Below are 24,734 nucleotides of genomic sequence, written 5' to 3' on the forward strand. Positions count from 1 at the left end.
GATTGTGTCACTAATTACCCCAAGTTTTTGTATCTTTAAAAAAAACGGCGGCGGGACTGCCGCTCCCGCCGTCCGCCGCCGTTTTCCGCCGCCACCAAAAAAGAAATTTTTTATTGCATTTCTCGCCGAATTAGGCAATTTGGAATCATTTGAGACCATGTTATTTTTTTCAAAAATTTTTCGTCTTACAAGCCGTTTTTTTTTTAAAGATACAAAAACTTGGGGTAATTAGTGACACAATCAAAAAGATTTCATCCAATTATCTTTAAAACTAAGAGAGTAGCATACTGTATTTAAGATATACCTTCATAAACGAGAATTTGAAAAAAATAACATGGTCTCAAATGATTCCAAATTGCCTAATTCGGCGAGAAATGCAATAAAAAAAATTTTTACCCCCCCCAAAAAAAAATTTTTGGGGGGGTGGGGGGTCGACAATAATTTTAAAAGTAACTTTGGCCCCATAGAAGCTTAAATCCAAAATTAGCTCCCTCTAGCTCTAAGGGTTCTCGAGTAAACCCCCCCCCCCTGCCCAAATGGTCCTTAAGCACATCCTCCTTTAATTTAGAAAAACAATTAGGGATTATCGAAAAGGGTGGTTGATAGTTCTTAACTAAAATTATTCTACTTCATGAAAACCTCAAATAATAGGAGAAAAATATAAAATGTAAATTATCTTCCCTAATTTTTTGAAAATATGAAAGACAAAACTTAATATTAGGATTATTATAAATGTCCTAAGCCTTGCAATAATGAACCTATCATTTAAACCAATCTCCGTAAAAATTAACATATTAAAATTGTAAAAAAAATGATAATTACGTAAAAAATGTTAAATTAGGTGTCAAAATATCTTCAAATATTCTTTGAACCAAAACTAAAAGTGTCATAATTTTGTTTTAAAAAATTTAAACAGGGCTTGAAAAAGAAATATTTTCAAATAGCCTCGCTGTTATTGGATGTTATCGTTATTGTAAAATGTTACAGGTAAAATTGCAGAGTCATTAATTTATATCAAAATATTTTTATTTTCAATAATGGATCAAAGATTAATTTTAGGGTCATACTGGATTTAATTATTTTTTTTATGTTTTCCATACATTTTATTTTCTAATTAAAGGAAATTGATTAACTTATAGAAATTTTTTTTCAGTACAATTTTAACAGTGGATAATTAAAAATTTTACATAAAGAATAATTTTTAGGCAATTAATGAAAATAATAATATAATCTACTTAGAAAATAGCTGGGTTACAAGAAATTTTTTTTTAGTGACCAATAACAAAAAAACTACGTATAAAAAAGACCCCATTATCGAACTAACAAAAGGTGTTGTCTTAATAAAATAGATAAAATAACTAAGAAAACAAACTCGGAATTTTAAGTTGAAATACTAATGTACACTTAATTTTTCAAAAGAATTTGGTACCAAGTTTTATAAGTGAATTAATTGAAATGTTAGTGACGAGAGCATTCTATTCAATTATAGAACTGGATTAACTACACTTTAATAACTAAGATGGAATAGTTATTAGTTATTTTTCTTAAATAACTGATTTATATCTAATCTTTAATTTGATCATAAACTTTTGATTGAAGTTAATACCTATTTATCTTTTACAAATTTAAGACATGGTTCCTGAAAAAAATGTAGAGGGTTATGACCTTTATAGTATCTCTGTTATTTTTTCTAGTATGTCATTTACTTTTTTTCTGTGTCCCAATTATATTGATTAGAAGGGCATTCCTTATTGGTGCTCATTTAATGTAGCCGTTATTATTAGTAAGAAAGGTAAATAGCAAAATTTGTATCTTGATACCTAAAGAAAAAGTTTTTAGGGGTGTTTGTTTTGAAATCCAATATAGATTAAATGACGTTATAATGTGGGATCATAGAAAGAAAACGAAGTAACGGGTTCGTCGTATATTCACAGTAGCTTTTATCCTATTTCTAGCCCCTGCCGGGGGTTCTAACACTGCGGGGCCTATTTCCGAACCCTGCAGGACAATCATTAATATTTTCCTAACCTAAAATAACCTATTGAAAGCTAGCGTGAAAATACGACGAAACCCAATACTTCGTTTTCTTTCCATGATCCAAACTGTACAAAAAAAGCTTGAATTGTGTATTTCTTCCCTATATAAAAGATCTGAATTAATACCCAAATTCAACTACTTTTGAAAATAGGATTGGTTGTTTTAAAGAAATACTCGTTATCGGCTAGATGTCTACCATCTAGGCTTATATCTGATTAATATAATAGAAATATATTAGAATAATCATATAGGATCAGAGGGGTATATCTACCATCTAGGCTTATATCGGATTAATATAATAGAAATATATTAGAATAATCATATAGGATCAGAGGTGTATATCTACAATATAGGCCTAAATCTGATTAATATAATAGAAATAAAGTAGAATAATTACATGGGATCAGAGGGGTATATCTACTACCTAGGATTTTATCTGATTAATATAATAGAAATATATTAGAATAATCACATGGGATCAGAGGGGTATATCTACTACCTAGGTTTATATCTGATTAATATTATACAAATGTATTAGAATAATCAAATATGGAAATGAAGTCTATTATAAGCATCTGCGGATTGTACACATCTGTACATGAAACAAGTAATGCAAAATAAACTTCATTTTGTAATTAAATGTAATAGAAATATAATAGAATGATTAGACAACCAATGGCAAAACTTTGTACATAGAATTTTTATTTTTTAAAAAATTATTCCTAAATTCAAGAGTTTGAAATCTTGTTAAATTTGACAGTTCTTTCTGAAATCTCTTAAAGAAATCAGAAATCTTGAGGAATAATAAAGTTCATATATTAATATCTAAGAAAGGTAAAAAATAGAAAACCTAGATTAATTATTCTTAACTGGTTGGCTTGTTCAAAAACAATAATCTTAAGTATTTTAGTATTTTTTATTTCTTTTTAGGTAAGGCAAACTTTAGTTTTTTAAATCCACGTGGACCCTCCTTAAGTCAGGTAAGAATTAACAATGTAATTTAATCAGGACAATGTAATTTAGAATCAGGATCGCAATATTTCATGATGTATTAAAGTAACAGTCAAATTGATATACAGCCGCATATCTTTTTATCAGCAATCAAAGGCAGAACTTTACACACTAGAATTAGGAGGAAAGATTTTATTTACTCCTTATAGTAATCCTGATGTTTCTTAGGCAATTTCCTAACACTTTTAGCAGTTTTTTCTACTCTAGAGGGAACCAATTCTTTCCTCATATATTTAACAACCAAAGGCATATTTTTACATATAAACATTAGATTGGAGATAATGATTAATTTACTTTCAATTAGAACAAAAATTGGTGTAATTTTGTGTAAAATGATTACGAAAACAAATCTGTTTTTAACTTGAGGCTAGAAAAATCATCTATTTTCGTGATTTATAAAACCGCATTTGTTTCACTTTTGATCTTACCTTCCCTTTTTTTCTTTCTCTGCTTTTTCTCCCCATGTTTTGTATTTCAATCAGGGCTAAACAGGGAGATATATATCCTTATATAAAAGTAACATGATTTCTATCTGTCTTTGTGTATGTGTGGCAAAGGATTTTATTAACCGCTGACTGGATATGGTTCTACTTCACAGTGGTGCTTTTTATAGTTCCAAGAACGTTGTAAACTATTTTGTGGGAGGTTATCCATCTCACTCAAAAGTCCAATTTCTCTTGACTTACCAGGATTTCAGTTGAATTAATTTACAACCCTTAATTCCGCTTCCCCCCTAAAAATTATCAGCCACTAAAAGCCGAATTTTCACGCGCATAAGATGTCATTCATCGTTCATTGACCAATCTCTAAGATCCCTGGTATTATATCCACTTTGTTTTGCCTTTTTTCTTCCTGCACCTTTTCTCTCTGTTTTGTTTTCTAGCGCGTGGCTGCTCTCTAATTAAATGCATCCCACTATGTGTTAGCATTGGTATTTACTTTTTAAAATACTTATTCTCGTCTCTCAGTTCTGTGTTATAGTACTGGAACGGGCGTCAGTCCCAATACTCGTTAGGCGGACGAACTTATTCTTTGTAGAGAAGCTTTACTTCTAACCCCAAACAAAAGTGGGATAAGATATGTACATGTTACATTAGTTAGGGTAGATTAAGCAGAATACATGTTAGATGTCTCTATTTGTTAGATTATTCTATGAAATGGGTAATCTAGAAACCATTTGTTCTACTCCTATACAAGGAACACTATTGACGACGAAATAATCAAGAATAATAATGTAACTGTAGTAAAGTTTATACGGGAAACACATTTAATACAAGGATATAACAACTAACGATAAAATAAACTATGAAGAAATGTGTGGAAATTCGTCTTAATATGCAATAGATTCAATGGAAGGTCTCCTTGGGTACAGGTCAAATTGAATCTAAACAAAAGAATAAAGTTACTAGATTGTATAGAGGGTCAGTGATCAACTAGTACTATTTCATTTAACATGGAATGATTCCATCTATCAAAACTAAGATAAGGAAAATGTCCCAGAGGTTTCATTTACAATTATCCCTCTATATTCTAATACCTCTTTATAACTGCAATTAAATGAAAATAGAGACAACCCCGGCAAATAAAGAATAGATTCTTACCGGAAATTGCAGCTTAAGGTCTCACAAACAGCCAACCGAACATCTAAGGGCAGGAACACTTCTGCAGATGGTTGGTGGGGAGTACAAGGGTGATGTGGTATACTATTTACCGGATCTGGTTATGTAATTTAACTTTTTATTTGTTACTTATACCTATGTGTTTATTATTAGTAGCGAAGCTACTCTATTAATTTCTAATATATGAATATTAGACTAAAGAACTAGAACCATTTACTGTACGTTTTAATTAGATTATGTTATAATTCTAACCTAATTATCTATCTGCAAATATATAAGCAGTGCAACTATTCTAATAATGTCTAATATATGCAATATTAAACCAAGTAATAAGACTATTTATGATGTCTTAACTATTATTCTATTATTTATTCAAATCTATTATATTATCCTGTGACTGGTAGATTCATCAGGGGGGGGGGGCGACGGCGCGGCACACAACTGGTCTCATTGGCAGCTTCTAGGGCACACGGCAGCAGCGATACTAGGATATGGGGCAGCAGGCACACAATCCACAAAATTCATCACACGATACTCGCATGGATACAACACGACACGATCAATCTAAAAATAGGAGCAAAGTTAAAGGACACTCCTATTTTTTTAAATCTTAACTCAAGCATTAAAGTTGAATTACTCTATAAAGCTTATTACTGTGTGCTTTTAATCAATTTGTATTTCAATTCAGTAATTCATTTGTGTAAAACTTTTACATAATTTAGTACAGACTTTCCTTTTCTATTTACTATAATTATGACTTATGACTACGATAGCTTTAGAATGGCTTAAAAAGGGTAATTCCTACCTTTAAACCAGTCTTTATCAGGGTGTTCTAGGAACTAGGGTCTATGCAAACAGCATAACAGGTCCACTCTGAATAAATATTTTTCTATTATTAACTTAATACTTTTATGTCCAAGGAAAAGGAGAAGACATAAAAAAAGGATTTGTAGTCTACTTTTATCTAGAATTTTGACAACATTCGTTTTAACTTTTCAACGTGAAATTATCTTTAAATTATATGTAAATGTTATTTATTTAAATCAACATACCTATAATATGCCCAACATTTTTCACTAGAGAGACGCTTATTTAGTTGCGTCCGTTCACTCCAAGAATGTCCAAAGGAATGACGATAAATGGGCGTACAATAATTCATTTTTTCTGTTTATTTGAATTATTTTTAACTTTTCTCATACATTTTATTCTATTTTTACTTTTATTTACTCGTTTATTTATTTTGTTGAGATTTCTACTTTTAACATTTTAGTATATTTTTTATTGCCGATATCTCCCTGGGAGGGAAAACTATTCTGTAAACAAAATTAAGAAGCTGAATTCACCAGTTTCTCCAAAATCATATAACACTGCGCCAAAACGCGCTGGTTAATTCAGCTGTTTGCAGTAACTATTTTGGCTAGATAATTTTTCCATCTAGGCAAACAAATGAGCATAGTTCCACCAAGAGAAGTAGAAATGGAACCATCTATGACAACTATATCTAATTGCAGTGTATTGTACACTAGTAAATCTTCAGGTGAATAACACTGTGTATTTGGTGCTGTGACTCACACAGTGTATTTGGGGGCAGTGACTCACACCGTGTATTTGGGGGTGGTGTCTCACACCATGTATTTGGGGTGGTGTCTCACACCGTGTATTTAGGGGCGGTGTCTCACACCGTGTATTTGGGGGCGGTGTCTCACACCATGTATTTGGGGTGGTGTCTCACACCGTGTATTTGGGGTGGTGTCTCACACCGTGTACTATTATCAGAAGAAACTATAATTGCCGTAAGGAATAAGAGCATTGCTGATTGCTCTCAAAAGAAAACAGCAGTTTGAGGAAGCAAATTGTGTCTCCGTCATAAGAGAATGAAAAGGCTTATTTTGTGCTTTTCTAGGCATTGGCCTGACCCAATTATAAGTGCATGATGTACAAGTACTAGAAGTTTCATAGTTACTATGCCTAGAATTCCTAGGGCTTTGCTTTCTATAACCTGCAGGATATTCAGTTATATTCTGATATGTGCATTGGTTTCTATACCTGTCATTCTTTGGATAGGAATGTTTATTACCTTCATTGCATGGACTAATGGTAGGAAAACATCCATTAGTACTATGCCTACTCACTACAGGGCTTTGAGTTCTATGCCTGTAGTTTACAGGACTTTTTATACTATGCCTGTAGTTTACAGGACTTTTCATACCATGCCTGTAGTTTACAGGACTTTTCATACCATGCCTGTAGTTTACAGGACTTTTCATACCATGCCTGTAGTTTACAGGACTTTTCATACCATGCCTGTAGTTTACAGGAGTTTTCATACTTTGCCTGTAGTGTTTAGGACTTAGCAAGATTGGAAATTTACCACTGGTAGGCCTCTTAACAACAGGGCTTTCAAAAACAACTTTTCCAGAATCAGTAACAGGATTTTCAATGTGTTTTTTATTTGAAGCAACTGCAGGAGGATCAACAAGACTTGGCATAGAAGAAATTGATTGTTCTTCTATTATATGAGATTCACTAATGCTTGATCTGGCAGGAGTGAATTTGGAACTTGTGTAAGATCTAGAACATGTTGAACTATTAAAATAATAGTCATCTGTTGACCTAGAAACACTAGGATTTAAGCAAGAACTTTCTTCTGAACTATTTTCAATCAAAGAAGAAGCATGAATATTTTCTGGATTCTTGCTACTAAATGAAGAACCTGGCTCAATTCTAGATTTATTATCGCTTGAGCAAGAAAAATCCTCATCTATTCTATCAAGAGGGGAAAAAGAAGGAATACACTTCAACAACAGTGTATCAAATTCTGTTTGCTTTAAATCATATTGCAAAGCAAATGCAGAAACTCTATTGCTATGAAAAACTATTTGTTTATTAATAGATTTCAATTCATGATAAACATTCAATAATCTATTTACCTCAACCTTGTGAGGGATTCCTTTGGACTCTATGTTAGCAGGATCATCTAAATCAGTAGATGTTGCCTTTTCAATACTACAAATGTTTGGCAGTGGACACTGTAACAACTTGTCTTTAACAATACAAATACCAGATTCTCTGTTTACTCTAAACAAGAATTGGTTAATTGCTTTGCAAGCATGGAAAGCAAGATTAAATGAATCCTGAGATTCTGAACAAGGAGAAATTTTCTCATACAATGTTATCAGTTTAGAAACTACAGTAAACCGATTAATGGATAAGCTATTCCGATAATAACTTCTGATAATATCTAAGGCCTCATAAGCAAGAGAGGAGACAATACTATTTGCCATTTTAAATGTGTTTCTAACAGTTACAAGTACTATAATGTGCCAATAGTGAAAGGAACAATCTAATTCAAAGTTTTTGAACTATTAAGGAGTAGAACTAATACTATGGAGAGCTAGAAGAGAAAGCTTTATTGTATTTAATGCTAGCTATCAATTTTCCGATTCAATGTTAGATTATTCTATGAAATGGGTAATCTAGAAACCATTTGTTCTACTCCTATACAAGGAACACTATTGACGACGAAATAATCAAGAATAATAATGTAACTGTAGTAAAGTTTATACGGGAAACACATTTAATACAAGGATATAACAACTAACGATAAAATAAACTATGAAGAAATGTGTGGAAATTCGTCTTAATATGCAATAGATTCAATGGAAGGTCTCCTTGGGTACAGGTCAAATTGAATCTAAACAAAAGAATAAAGTTACTAGATTGTATAGAGGGTCAGTGATCAACTAGTACTATTTCATTTAACATGGAATGATTCCATCTATCAAAACTAAGATAAGGAAAATGTCCCAGAGGTTTCATTTACAATTATCCCTCTATATTCTAATACCTCTTTATAACTGCAATTAAATGAAAATAGAGACAACCCCGGCAAATAAAGAATAGATTCTTACCGGAAATTGCAGCTTAAGGTCTCACAAACAGCCAACCGAACATCTAAGGGCAGGAACACTTCTGCAGATGGTTGGTGGGGAGTACAAGGGTGATGTGGTATACTATTTACCGGATCTGGTTATGTAATTTAACTTTTTATTTGTTACTTATACCTATGTGTTTATTATTAGTAGCGAAGCTACTCTATTAATTTCTAATATATGAATATTAGACTAAAGAACTAGAACCATTTACTGTACGTTTTAATTAGATTATGTTATAATTCTAACCTAATTATCTATCTGCAAATATATAAGCAGTGCAACTATTCTAATAATGTCTAATATATGCAATATTAAACCAAGTAATAAGACTATTTATGATGTCTTAACTATTATTCTATTATTTATTCAAATCTATTATATTATCCTGTGACTGGTAGATTCATCAGGGGGGGGGGGGCGACGGCGCGGCACACAACTGGTCTCATTGGCAGCTTCTAGGGCACACGGCAGCAGCGATACTAGGATATGGGGCAGCAGGCACACAATCCACAAAATTCATCACACGATACTCGCATGGATACAACACGACACGATCAATCTAAAAATAGGAGCAAAGTTAAAGGACACTCCTATTTTTTTAAATCTTAACTCAAGCATTAAAGTTGAATTACTCTATAAAGCTTATTACTGTGTGCTTTTAATCAATTTGTATTTCAATTCAGTAATTCATTTGTGTAAAACTTTTACATAATTTAGTACAGACTTTCCTTTTCTATTTACTATAATTATGACTTATGACTACGATAGCTTTAGAATGGCTTAAAAAGGGTAATTCCTACCTTTAAACCAGTCTTTATCAGGGTGTTCTAGGAACTAGGGTCTATGCAAACAGCATAACAGGTCCACTCTGAATAAATATTTTTCTATTATTAACTTAATACTTTTATGTCCAAGGAAAAGGAGAAGACATAAAAAAAGGATTTGTAGTCTACTTTTATCTAGAATTTTGACAACATTCGTTTTAACTTTTCAACGTGAAATTATCTTTAAATTATATGTAAATGTTATTTATTTAAATCAACATACCTATAATATGCCCAACATTTTTCACTAGAGAGACGCTTATTTAGTTGCGTCCGTTCACTCCAAGAATGTCCAAAGGAATGACGATAAATGGGCGTACAATAATTCATTTTTTCTGTTTATTTGAATTATTTTTAACTTTTCTCATACATTTTATTCTATTTTTACTTTTATTTACTCGTTTATTTATTTTGTTGAGATTTCTACTTTTAACATTTTAGTATATTTTTTATTGCCGATATCTCCCTGGGAGGGAAAACTATTCTGTAAACAAAATTAAGAAGCTGAATTCACCAGTTTCTCCAAAATCATATAACACTATTTAGTATCCTAAAATAACTTCAAACATCAATTAGATAAACATAATTTTAACATCAGGCAAATTTTTACGAGGAAATCACTTTTACTTGGAGCGAAGCTAGCCTATAATTTAGGTCTGTCCACTACATTATTTCGGCTGTTGTTTAGAATAGACGGATAAATTTTTTAAGATTCCAAGGTCAATTAGTGTCTAATAATTACCTAAAGATAGATGTCCACTTATAATTTTTCGAATCCAAAATGCTTAAAGGCTTTAAATTAAAATATTCAATGTTTAAATGTATCTTTTTATTTTTTTATTGTATTGTATCAAGGGATATAAGAGATGGGTCAATATTGCAAATTAAACTTTTGTTTTTGGTGTCTGGCAAACATGTGGGAGGGGGGATTGTAAATTTATTAAATCAGGTGATGGTGTTCCTTTAACTACAAATGGGATTGTGAGGTTTTTTTTCTTGTGTTGTCCTTCCCTGTTTACCTCTACCCTGTGATTAACCTGCCCTGCAATTTAATTCTTTTTCTTTAACCTCTGCTCTGTTTGTCGCTTTGCCTCACTCGCACCAAGTATTCTAACAATAATGTACATTTTCCATCATTTCTTGATGTATGTGAGTGTTTTTAAAGGCCTATTTTTGGTCCAGGGAAGGTTTTTTTGGCCAGAGAGAGAGGGGACAATGGGCTGTTTATTACTCTAGTCCCCAAAGTTTTATAATAACGTTTTCGTATTCGTTAACTTAACAACTTTTCTTGACTTTAGTAAATTTTGATTGGTTGGTTCATCAAGTTGAGTGTTCTAACGTTTAACCGACTAATTTTAATCTTCTTAAGGGGTAATATAGTGTATTTACAATATGTTATTGTTTATTGCGTAATATTTAGTAATTTTGTTGGGACACTTCTGGTGCGAAAATTATTATCTAGATTTGAACTCGTGATAATAAGGGGTGAAAATATCATATTTTTAAAACAAGGATGACAACTTTCACTAATAGAGAATATTTTCATATAAGCAAGGACGACAACATTAACAGTAAGGGCAGTAAATTAAATTTTTTAAAACAAGGAAAGGCATATTAAGGGATAAGACAATGCATGATAAATTGCTACACATCCCCATTAATCATTAATAAAATGCCTGCTTATTAAAACAAGGAAGACATCCATAATAAAATATTGAAGATAAAAATTTTTAAAGGACTAGATAACAACCTTTGATTACCTTTGACTGTTTTGGTGTACGATTAAAAAAAGGGAGCCGCCTATTTTTTATGGTGATATTTCTTTTGTTATTTAGACAGACTTGCTCATTATTTACTTTGCATTTCAACAAGGGTGCATTAAATCATAATAAACTTTAAAAACTAACAACAAAATAATATTTTATTAGATATTTCGGGTATAGTCCCTTTCGTGGCAACGCACCTTAAGTGGCGATTCTTCGTATTTTTCACAGCAGCTTTTCTCCTATTTCTAGGGGCCAATTGCCTAACCCTGTTGGGCATTCACCTAGCCCAATATAACCTAACCTAATCTAAAATAACCTATAAAAAGCCATTTTAAAAATACGACGAATTGCCTTATTGTCTTATCCCTTAAGATCCCTGACCCTCACGTTTATTTGACTTTCCAGTTGTTAATTAATTTTAATGTTTTTATTCCTACAGTTTTATAGTCAATTAAAAGAAACTTCAACATAAAATATACAACAATATTCTTAAAATGTATATCAAATTCATCATATAAACTGTGAACTATAGTCCAATTTATTCATAGCAATCTCCAATGGAGCCTCCCGACAAGAAATATAAACATCTTTTAAAACTGCAGAAATTACCTTATGAATTGGAGTAATTAAAATTGCAATTTTTTTCTTTTTTTTTATACTGTTTGGCTGAAGGCTGCTATGAATACAAAATTGGACCATAGTTCAATATATAAGTTGTTATCATGGGCATGCACTTTGATAACATTTGGCTCACCATCACTACCCGTGGGAGCATCTTAAATGCCATTATCCTTAAAATCAAGATTTTAAAATTGATTTTTTAACACATCACAAAACATTTTTTTATGCTTTTGAGGGTAATTTTTATCTTTAACATGTATTTAGCTTCATCCATAAGACTGGAGGTCAGCAACATTCCTCTAAAGTGAAATGGGTCGAACTTTTTTTTTCTAATATTTCTTAAGAAAAATCTTTTTTTCTACCTTACACTAAATTTCATAATAATTAATGCATAAATCCTTTTAAAAATTGTTAATTTATTAGAATCAATCTTTAAAGGAGGAGAAAAGTGAGAGAAAAAAACGCTTTTTTATTGATTTGTTTTGGATTTGCATATCTTTTTGGTACACAAGTATTTCCTTAAATGCTGTTTTTGAGATCTTTTGCTTCATTGGTGCTAATTAAAAAATTAACGGTGGAAACTAGTAACCAAAAGATGCATCTACATTTCATATTTACAGAAAAATTATTTAAAATGAATACCTAATGAAGCTGTTATTCTGAAAATTCAGATTTGCCTATTTTTTTGGTTCACAGTTTACATGATATACACTTACTTTATGAAAATTTCTAAATATGATTTTTTAGACACTATGTAAAGGTCTTAATTTGCCTTTAAAAGTTTCAATAATACTAAAATATATCAATTTTTAAAATTCTTTTAAATTGTACTATATACACCTAGAGAAATCTTATTTAACTCATTTAACATTACTAATAAAAGAGATAATAAAAAATAGAAAGGTTCTAAAAGTTTCTGAAGTTAAGGATATTTTGCTGATAGGACAAATTTTTCCACTGATAATATTTCATTCGCATACAGGGGTAACTCCATGAAAGATATTTTAGTATTTGCCTCAAATAACTGTATCGATGAAAAAAAATGAGGGAAAGCTTTATTTTCTTCCTTGTAGTTAGCAAATTATAATATGAGTAGTAAAATATTTACATGCAAGAGGCTGTGCAGACCTCTAGGAGCACACTTGAGAGAAGGGAAGAGGAAGTCTATATCCTCCATTTTGAAAATTGTATAAAGTGGAAAATGTAAAAAAAAATTGTGACGGTGCCAGGGTCTTTTTTCTCAGGACGATTTCTCTTTTAGGGGTGAAGGTCCTAAAGTAGTTATAAACGTTCTCTCAACCATTAATAAGCTAAACTGCAAAGAAGAAAGTTCAACGGTTAGTGATAATATCGCTATATACAGACACCCTGTTACTTTTATATGATCGCGAAAAACATAATTTCCATATGTTTTTATATTTTAAGTAGCTTCGCCTTTAAATTTCCTTCTTGGAACAACCCCATTTAGGTGTATCTAGTTTAAAGGGGGGGGGGGAATCCTAATTATTTGTATAATTTATTTAGTTAGTGCGTAGCTACTCTAAAAATGTGTCCTTTTTGTTCATAATAGGGAGGAAAGGCACATTGAACTGGTTCTTATATTTTTATAGACTCGTTTTTTCATTCGCAAGGCTTAAATACTTATGGTAAAAGGGGAAAGAATCCCACACTGTTAAAAATAATTTTTTTTTTTAGCATCAGATGATACTCTATATTCTTCACATTAATGTATAGTATCAATCCGTACGTAGTAGGAAAAAAACGTCATTACGAAACAAGGAAGTTTTCAATGCTGTATATGGTATTAGGTAATGTTTTGTGAAGTAACAGGTAGTACTAAATAATGTATTTGTCTGTATAGTATTGTCTAATACGCTCTTGGGAATATAATTCAATACGGTATAAATAAATTTTCATTACGCTCCATCGCAATTGTTATTACGCTCATGGAAATTAACACTCTCTTATCTAAACCCCCCCTCGCTGTCGACTAAAATTTCTCTAACAAATTTTTTTCGCCAATCTTCAATCACTTATATATTATATTATATTAAATATTATTTTATTGTTGTGTAAAGGAATTATAATTTATTCAGCATGTGGGTTTTAAAATAAATTTGTCCAACATTGTTGAATTAGTCCGAGAATTTTTCTTCATTTATAAGGGAATATTCATCACACAGAAATTGTCCCGTCAAAGTTTGTGAATCGTAACAGCTGATTTTACAAAATAATGAGAAGATTAAAGATTTGATTAAAAAATTTAAAATTTTATCTACCCTTTCTGTGAAGCTTGCCGTAGTGTGTTTAATTGATTGATTTATAAAATTATGCGATCTGAATGCTGCAATTTATTGTTCAATATATTTTTCACAACGTGACGTGCTTATGTTTTTAATCTGTCTAATTATTTTCGTTTAGTCCTTAAATAGTTTATTTTGGAGCTTCAATAGTTAGTTTAATTTTAAATTCTTATAAAAGTAACTTGTTTAATTTGCATATTTTTAAGTTGTTTAGTTTGGATAAGTGATTCGGTTTTTATATAGTTACTTTTATAATTTTCTTTCATGTTTGAAGTGAAGATTTGTTGTAATATTTTATATTATTTTAATACGATTCTGTAAATATTTAAACCTCAAATACAAACTCCTTTTCTTTAAATTAAAGATTAAGACATCGTATTATTTTCCTATCAATTAATTAAATACACGGAGGCGCGGAAAAGAAATCGTCTATTTTCAGTGAAGCCTTATGTAGTAGCGGAATTGAAAATATTTCTAATCAGAAAATTGAAGAAAGATAGGATATAAATTAAAAAAAAACATTGTTTCAAAAGTATTCTTCTATAAAATGTTATGGACGGACAGAATTGTAGAAAAGCTTCGCCTATCTCCCTTTCTTTTCAAATAATGAAATTATTATTTTCACCTAGCTGTGTTTCGGAATTAACCAAATATTGGCAAAATCTATGAAAGGGATACATTTCAGACAACCATATATACACTCAAAATGCCTACCACCTAAAGCTTCCTTCGTGTATACAGCCAAGAAACAAGAATTAGAATGGTTTATATACTAATACTTGCAGGTTAGGAAATTCGTTTAAATGAACTTTATGTACAAAGTTTTCAAAAAAAAATATCAAGACTTTGAATTGTTACATAACGGAATTGTAATTTGCAAACGTTTAGAACACTGTTAAAAAACAGTTTTAAAAAATACGTGGTTGAAACATTTGAACACTCATTATTAAACCAACCAATCACAATCCATTAAAGTAACAAAAGTTGTTTAGCCAACGATTAAGAAAACATTCTTATAAAACTTTAGGGACTAGTGTACTAAACAGCCCATTGTCCCCTCTCGCTTTCTTATCATTGTCCCTTCCCTGCAAAAAATGTTATATAAAAATTAGGGTTGGGCCGGATAGTTTTTTGGCCGGATACCGGATATCCGGCCAACGCCGGATATCCGGTTATCCGGCCAAATTACCGGATATCCGGCCGGATAACCGGCCAAATTACTACATATTAAAGTATCAAAAAGGATATAGTCCCATTCGTAGCAACGCACCTTAAGGGGCGATTCGTTGTATTTTAAAATTGCTTTTAAAAGGTTATTTTAGGTTATATTTAATTAGGTGATTGCCCCGCAGGGCTAGGCAATTGGCCCCGCAAGGTTAGAGTCCCCTGCAAGGGGCTAGAAATAGGAGGAAAGCTTCTGTGAAAATACGAATAATCGCTCCTTAAGGGGCGTTGCCACGAAAGGGACTATACCCGCAAAAAAATTCTTCATAAACTGGTGTTTTATATTATACTAGCGGCTGCGTCCCTAGTATCTAGGGATATTAGAAAGGACATGAAAGTGCAGAAAAATAACTTAAAACCTTACAACGACTTTTTTTTATAAAAATTAAACGGACTAAAACCACCCTGGGACCTAAAAAGGAGAAACATATCGGTTCATCAGTTAGCGAGATCCTTCGCTACAGACAAAAAAAAGCTTACTACTTTATATAATAGGATAAAATTAAGGTTAAAACTTAAAAATTAAGTAACTATTAAATCTCCATAGCAAATAAATCTAATTAACTATTACTACCCTCAATATGTAATATCAACCCCTAACGGTTGGAGGATGGGCGGGGAGGTGGCGTTAAATGCCTGCCCCCCCTCTGTTTTTTTCTATCCCATTTTCTGTGTATAAAAGGTAGAGGGCTACAACTGAGTGACTTTCGAAATATGGGTATGACACATAACTAAGAGTTGAAAATTTTTAATACCTCCTTCCTGGCGGGCCCAGGATGCCAGCAAATCTGGTAAGGTCATTCAGGTAAAAAGTAAAAATATTTTTTTACTTAAACAAAGCATTTCATGTTATCTAATACTAAAATATCCTATAGTCGTACACCCTCATATGTAATATAGGTGTTCAAGTCGATTTCAGGTTCCAGGTATAATCCTGCAAGTTCTGAACCTCCAGGTCTCCAGAAATCTTTAAACGGTTTCTGTGACCGCAAATTTTTACTTGAAGATTTCAAATTTTAAACTTTAGCTTTTTATATATCTTCATGACTTATTACAATTTCATAAAACACGTTGCCGTTTACCTGCCAACCGTCGGTTTGCGGCTGGCAGCTGCCAAGTACTGCTGCCACCGCCAAAATTTATGTTTTGAGATTTCTAATATAAAATTTACATAAAGATAAACATATTCAGAAAAAAATTTTCTTCTAGCTTCAATAAAAACAAAATTACAGCCATTTAAGATTTAAAAAAACAGAGATTTTTGTTGTAAAATATAAAAGATTATATTGCCGGATATCCGGCCGGATAGTTTCAATATCCGGTATCCGGCCGGATATTGAAAATGGCCGGATATCCGGCCCAACCCTAATAAAAATGAAAAGGTGATTTTGCAATACAGTTAAAACTAAACCAGCATATTTTTTTGTATTTATAGACATTAACAGTTTTTAAGATACATCAAAAAAGGTTTATTAAATTAAGTCTACTATAATTAAAGAGATAAAGAATTTTAGTAATTTAAATATGATTATTTTTAAATGACATGTGTGTATTAAGTTTTTTTACAGTTGCTTTGTTTAAACATCAAAGGGAGATATAAATGGGTGGAGTAATATAAGCTGAGAATGAGCAATATTTTATGAGCATTAATTATTTGGCCATCTATGACATCCCCTTACAACACTTTTTCAACAGTGCAGCTATTTAGTAGTAAGTGTATTTGTGTACATCTATAATTCTGACAATCTGTTGCTTGACTGACACGTTTTACAGAAATCTATTTCACCTAGGCCATGGGTTAAATCAAATAAATCTAATAAATATAAATTAATTTCAATTGTATTGAAATTTTTCTTTTTAAATTCATACTTACAATACTTGTTTATTACAAGAGAAAAAAATCTTGTTTTAATGTTGCTGCACTACTTACATATGTTATTGTCCTTGTCTTTGAATCAGTAAAGCGATTCATCTGGGGTCATTTTGGGGGAAAATAGGGGAAGGCAGGCAATACTAATTCAAATTTCAATGGTGTGTTGTCACCTCGCTACAAACCCCTACCACAGGCACTACTTTAAATAATAATCACCTTATAATTTTATTCAGTAATAGGCAATAATTTAAATTTCACAAAATTAGTTAAAAACCTTCTGGACCTATATGAAGCTTCACTTTAAAGAAGAAACATATCAGTTCAGCGGATAATGAGATCCTTTGCTACAGACAAAAATGCTTATATCATTTTCTTTTAAGTTTTAAAAAGGTAAATTATTTTTTTTTTGTGGGGGGGGGTAGATACCCTCCACAAAATTAGTTAAAAACCTTCCCTGGACACATATGAAGCTTCACTTTAAGGAGAACAATTTTGGTTTAGCGGTTAGTGAGATTCATTGCTACAGACAAAAAAGCGTATTACTTTACATAATAGGATTAATTCTAGCCTTTGTCGTATCTATTGTTTGTCGCCTTTAGAAAAAATCGAGGGTTTTTCATATTGTAGCGTTTGTTGCATTCTAGTGTTTGTCGTATCTAGCGTATGTCGTGTCTAGGGTTTGTCTGTCTACTGTTTGTCTGTCTAGCGTTTGTCGCATCTACTGTTTGACGTATCTAGGGTTTGACGTAGTACCGTAGAATATACATCTAATATCATGGAAAAATCTAGATTTTAAAATTTTTGGGTTCTATCTCTAGTGTTTTTTTTAAAACAAAAGTTTGAATAGTTTTTAACCACCAACCCTTTCTCCTTTAGATTAAGGGGTTTTGAGGTTGGGTGGAGGGTCAATGATATTTCAAAAGCTACTTTAGGCCTACAAAAGTTTATTACTAAGGTTTGATCCATGTATCAGATGTGGTATATGAGTAGTACACACTAGTATAAAATAGTATTAGGCCTACTAATATTAAATCCAAGGTTTGCTCCATGGTTCTCAAGTGGTTTCTAAGTTATACACCAGCCTCCCACCTCCTTCCTTTGCCATAAGAGGGTTTGGGGGTGGGTGTGAGTGGGGGGTGAGCAATATTTATAAAAGTATTAAACACCAGCCTCACAGCCCCCCCTCAGTTAAGGGGGATTGGGGGTGGGTAGGTAGTCAATGATAGTTCTGAAAGCAACTATTAGCCTACAAAAGTGTTATCCTAAGGTTTGCTCCATTTATCTCAAGTAGTTACTGAGAAACACCCTATAGTAAAATCAACCTGCCCCCCCCCCCCCTCATTTTAGAGGGTTTGGGGTTGGGTGGGTGGTCAACAATATTTCTAAAAGCAACTTTAGGCATACAAAAGTTTTATCCTAAGGATTTCTCCATTTATCTCAAGTGGTTACTGAGAAACACCCAATAGTATAATTTACCTACCCCCCCTTCTCCTCTTAATTAAGGGTTTGGGGGTGGGTCAACAATATTTCTAAGAGCAACTATATGCCAACTAAAGTTTTATCCCAAGGTTTGGTCCATTTATCTCAAGTGGTTACTGAGAAACACCCAATAGTATAATCCACCTGCCCCCCCCCCCCTTGAATTAGGGGTTTGGGGGTGGGTGGGTGGTCAATGATAGTTCTAAAAGCAAATTTAGGCCTACATAAGTTTTATCCTAAGGTTTGCATCTTTTATCTCAAGTTATTTCTGAGAAACACCCTATAGTAAAATCCACCCCCCCCCCCTAAATTAGGGGTTTGGGGGTCAGTGGATGGTGAACAATAGTTCTAAAAGCTAATATAGGCCTACCAAAGTATTATCCTAAGGTTTGCTCTATTTATCTCAAGTCGTTACTTAGAAACCTCCTATAGTATAATTCACCTGCCCTCTACCCCCCCTAAATTAGGGGTTTGTGGGTGGATGGGTGGTCAATGATAATTCTATAATCAAATATAGGCCTACAAAAAAATTATCCTAAGGTTTACTCCATTTATCTCTAGTTGTTTCTGAGAAACACCATATAGTATAATCCACCCGCCCCCCCCCCCCCAAAAAAAAAAAAAAAAATGGGGGGGGGTGGGGTGTCGACGATAATTTTAAAATTAACTTTGGTCCTATAGAAGCTTAAATCCAAAATTAGCTCCCTCTAGCTCTAAGGGTTCTCGAGTACCCCCCCCCCCCCTGCCCAAAGGGTTATTTTCCACATCCTCCTTTCACAAAAAAAATCAGCAACTTTACTACAGAAACAAAAAAGTTAGAAGGGGTATTTTAAAATCACCTCGTTTTTCTTGATTTTCCAATTTTGTAGAGCTATACCAGCAAACGGAAGTAAGCAAAACTGCCTGCTCCAGGGGGAAATGAAAACTAGGGTAATAGAGGGGAGAGGGATTCATAATGTCGAATGATGAAATTAAGAAACTAGGAACCAGTTTTTTTTTGGTTTTCTATAACCGGGAGATAAAAAACGGTTCTTCACTAATGACAGATTTAGAAAAAAATCTCTTTATTAAATTTGTTTATCTATAAGTTTAGAACATACTTAAGGCTAAAAAAAACTTTCTTTAGTGTTCCTATTTTCACCTTATACCTGAAAAAAGCAGTTTCTTACATTTTATGATAAAAAAAGGTATACGAACAAAAAATATGTTCTTTCTTGATGTAAACACAATAATTGGCATAAAATATATCATCCTAAATGTTAAAATCAAATATAGAATCTATTTTAGAGTCAATATAGTGCAAAAAGTAACCAAGTATGAAAAACTGAAGAAAATAGTTCTTTTTGCTTTTTATATACATATCACCTAAATGTATATAAAATTAGTGATAAAAACTATAAAACATGTTATAATTTTTTTAATCACTGTCATCGATTAAATTGCACTTTTAGGTTTAAGAATTACCAAAGTAGTGCAGAAAAACTCTTTTTATGGAGTAATTAATCAAAATAAATGCCAAAAATATAACTACAAAATGGTCTACTGCATTATAAAAAACGCCTAATTGTTTATTTGAATTTATTTTGTTAAATATCAAGTGTTTTTATGTGCTACTTTGGTAATGAGTAAACCTAAAAGTGCACTTTAATCAACGATAGGGTTAAAAAATGTAATAACTTGTTTTATAGTTTTTGATCACTAATTTTATATACATTTATCTGATATGTATATCAAAATCAAAAAGAACTATTTTCTTTAGATTTTCATACTTTGGACCAGTGTTCTGGAGCCGGAGCCGGGAGCAGCAACATTTTTGGTGGAGCCGGATCCGAAGCCGTATTTTTCGTTAAAAACGACTCCGGCTCCGGACTAGCTAAAAATGACTTTTTAAAGTAATATTATAATTTGGCAAGGGTCTATTTCCATATAATAAACTGAAAAACTATTGTTACTTAACAAATAGACACACATCCTTCTACTTTTATATAGCTTTAATCAAATAAAAGCAAAATATTTTATATTATTTATTTTATTTTATCAAATTCAATAATGAAAAAAAATTGATATATTAATTTTAAGGTAGGAACCGGAGCTGGAGCCGGAGCCGTATTTCCAAATATGGCTCACCGGAGCCGTAGCCGCATCAAAATTATACGGCTCCGGCACCCTGCTTTGGACAAATGTCTTGGTTACTTTTTGCACTATATTTACTCTAAAAAGGATTTTGCATCTGATTTTCACATTTACAGCGTGGCCATATTCTTCAGTATACTGAAAATCTTCAGTATTCTTCAGTATTTGGAAATTGGGGCTTCAGTATTTTTAGTAAGTACTGAATATTCAGTATTTTAAAATTTTATTCAGTATTTTTCAGTTTTTGGAATTTTCATGATTCAGTATTTTCATTATTTCTTAAAAGGCGAATATAGGTTCGATATGATATGAGCTTATATCAAAGGTGCCATTACATACTTTTAGAATATCTATGCCAAATTTAAAAATTCAAAAAAATCCTTAAGTAGATTTTGCAATTTTCTGTTTCAATTGAACATATAATAAATGAGATTGCCGACAAAATCGTTTATTTTAGCCCTTTACAAGACTTTTTTTTGACTATTATGCTTAAGTTTGTTTGACTATTACATTGGCACGCACCTTAAAAGATAATTTAAATGTTTATTATTTTAGATTATATACTAGTTTATTTAATTTTTAAAAAGCACAAAAAAATTTGCGTAGAAGGGCGTCAGGAGTATTGACAGGGTAAATAATATGTCTTAAAGTTTATTTTCTGTACAGAGATCTTTGATTAATTCATGATGATATAAACAACCCTTGTATACGCACTTTTAACACACACACACACGGCCACAAAAAAACAGGGATTCAAAATCATTCTTCCTCCAAGAAAATTTTATCGATTATTTTTTTTTACTTTTTACATTATTTGATGTTTTTTTTTTAACTTTTAAATAATTTACTTTATGAAGGTAGAAGGAGGGTATATTTACCCCTGATTAATTGGTTTCCACGTTATTACGACTATCATTTAACGAAAGCTTTTTAATTCAACCTTGCCACGAAGCCTTGTGTGATGCTAGGGTGTTTGAGTTCTTAGGGAACCACACTCATTACAAAATATTTTCTTCGAGATTGATGGGTTTTAAGCTATAAACAGACTTATACAATTGAATATGTCAATATTTTTAAGTTATTTATAATCTATGGAATTGCACCTTTGATATAAGCTCATATCATATCGAACCTATATTCGCCCTTTAAATTCCAAAAAAAATTTGCTTAAATAAGATGTTTATTTAAGTAGTTGATGTCAGATTTTTTTCGGCGCTTTGCGCCTCACTTTACTTTCCTTTAAATTACCCTATAACTTTGTACATTAATTTTTTTTTTTTTATGGTATTATACATTTTTTTTTCAATTCATCTCAAATATAATTTTTTTAGATATTTGAGATGCTTTTATACAGTATTTTTTTGTCTATTAATAGAATGAATAATCTAAGGTGAGTACTTTGCATGATTATTGAAGGTAAAGTTTTTTAGCATGCTCTTAACCATAGACGTCCAAGGGGGGGGGAGGGGTAAAGTGGCGATTACCCCCTCAAACGAATTTGGGGTGCTGTAGGCAACCCCAAAATTTTTTTTTCATTTTACCCCCCCCCCCCCCCCCCCATTCATAATTTATAATTAACAAAGAAAATTTTTGCGCACTTCGCGCTCATTTTTAATACTAAATAATTAATAAAATTTAAATTACCCCTCAAAAAATTTTACCCCGGGGGTAAATTTTTTGGGGGGGGGGTAAACAAAATTTACCACTGCCAACAGATTTCATGGGGGGTAATTACCCCCCCCAAACAAATTTTATCCCCGGGGTAAAAATTTTGGGGGGGGTAAAAAAAATTTGCGGCGCACTTCGCCTCCCCTCCAAAAGCGAATTATCCCCCCCTTAAAAAAATGTCCCCGCCCCCCCCAAAAAAAGGTTGGACGTCCATGCTCTTAACTCAACTAAAAAGTATTTAAGTTTTGTAATCATTTGAAATATTTATCAGTCATTTTCTGCTTAATTGGTGCAAGAAAATCTAAGAGGCAAAATTAAAAGATCTTTAGAATATTCCACTAATAACAAAGCTATGATGATATGAAATTTTGAAATGAGGAATCATATAAAAAAAATACTTATTCAGTATTTGTATTTTTTGTTCAGTATTTCAGTATTTTTTCTTATTTTAGGATTCAGTATTTTCAGTATTTCCTTTTTTTTCTTCAGTATCAGTATTTTTTTGGTTGTGGCCACACTGCATTTAGGATGATAAATATTATTTTATTGTCTTAAGTATGTTCTAAACTTATAGATAAACAACTTTCGTTAAAAGATTTTTTTCTAAATTGGTCATTTAAAGCATGAAATTAAGTTATTATTGCAAATTTTTCCAAATAACTTGCAAATATGATTTCTGCGGATTTTCTAATTTACATAGGCGTTTTCTATGTATATTCCTCTTTCCAAAAATACATCTCTTGTTAAGATTGGATAAAAAATCTTTATGGTCGAGACTCCATAACTGTGGGGGGGGGGGGGGGGGGGGGGTTAAATGTGTTGACTCGTGCCACGACATACCAGCAATTTTATTTTGGATGCTACTCCCTTAGTTTTAGAGATAATTACTCCAAGTTTTGGTATCTTTTGAAAAAAAACGGTGGCGGGACCGCAATTTTCCGTCGCCGCCAAAAAAAATTTTTTTTATTGGATTTCCTGCGAATTAGGCAATTTGGAATCATTAGAGATCATGTTATTTTTTTCAAAAATTTTTCCCCTTATAACCAATCCTACAGAGGGAACTTAGTCATTTTTTCAAATTTTCGTTTATCAAGGTATATCTTACATTCAGTGCCTCTCCTAAGCTTTTAAAGATATTTAAACAAAATTTTTTTAGGTAGGTCAGTAAAAAATATTTAAATAAAAAATGGCAGCGGTACCGCCGCTCCCGCCGTCATTTTCCGCCGCCGCCGCCAAAATTTTTTTTTGCATTTCTTAAATTCAGTGCTTCTCCTGTGCTTTTAAAGATATTGAAACAAAATCTTTTACGGTAGGTCAGTAAAAAATATTTAAATAAAAAATGGCGGCGTTTTCCGCCGCCGCAGGATGACTTGTAAGGGGAAAAATTGTTGAAAAAAATAACATGTTCTCAAATGATTCCAAATTGCCTAATTCGGCGAGAAACGCAATAAAAATTGTTATTTGACGGCGGCGGAAAACTGGATATATCTGGATAAACGAGAATTTGAAAAATATTTTTTACTGACCTACCTCAAAAGTTTTTTTTTCAATATCTTTAAAAGCACAGGAGAAGCACTGAATTTAAGATATACCTGGATAAACGAGAATTTGAAAAAATTTATCAGGGGGAAAAAAAAATAACATGGTCTTAAATGATTCCAAATTGCCTAATAAAAAAAGCAATAATTTTTATTCAAATATGTTTTACTGACCTAGGGTCAAGCAGGGCATTAACCGGTAAGGGGCATTACCGGTAATTTTTTACCCACCTTCAGAAAATGACGTTTTTCTCCATGTTCTAATCGACTGATAGAAAAAAAACATAAAAACAAATTTGTTCCTTATTAAATTGCCTACAAAAAAGTATTAAATGAAATTTTTGTGAGATGAATTTTAAGGGTACTTTTTGGGTCTCAAAATCGGACGAAAATTTTTTTTCTTCAAAATTTTTTTCACCTAGGTGTATAAAGATCGACCTACACAAAAATTGGTAAGACCTAGAACTGATCCATAAAAACCTTTTGAACTAAGAATTGCCCGCTCTTTCCAAATCCGTTGAGAGCTTAAATGTAGAGTAAATATTTTTTTCAAAAATGACCAAAGTTCGCGCGGGGTATTTTTCGGTAACGTCGAAAAAAAATTCAAATTCGATTTTTAAGATCAATTTTCAGGTTTTCTTTGGTAAAATCTAAAATTCAATATGGGCTTTTTAAGAATTAGGCCAAAAAGTGAATAGAACAG

At 32.0% G+C, this 24,734-nt stretch overlaps 2 protein-coding genes across 7 annotated transcripts in view; one reads left to right on the forward strand and one right to left on the reverse strand.

Moving 5' to 3' along the window:
* LOC145317409 (uncharacterized) overlaps positions 1-24,734 on the forward strand; it is a 121,734-nt gene that overhangs the window by 67,017 nt on the left and 29,983 nt on the right. The window lies entirely within an intron of this gene.
* On the reverse strand, positions 5,115-9,959 carry LOC145315493 (uncharacterized). Its single transcript, XM_080155474.1, has 5 exons — positions 9,650-9,959; positions 9,403-9,470; positions 8,579-9,161; positions 6,953-8,361; positions 5,115-5,231 (listed from the first exon to the last, which is right to left on the reverse strand). Exons 4-5 carry the CDS (start codon positions 7,949-7,951, stop codon positions 5,115-5,117), a joined length of 1,116 nt encoding a protein of 371 aa, XP_080011600.1. The 5' UTR covers positions 7,952-8,361; positions 8,579-9,161; positions 9,403-9,470; positions 9,650-9,959.

Source organism: Acartia tonsa, chromosome 4 (assembly GCF_053477335.1).
Source record: "Acartia tonsa isolate MP-2025a chromosome 4, ASM5347733v1, whole genome shotgun sequence".
Taxonomy (NCBI): Eukaryota; Metazoa; Arthropoda; class Copepoda; order Calanoida; family Acartiidae; genus Acartia; species Acartia tonsa.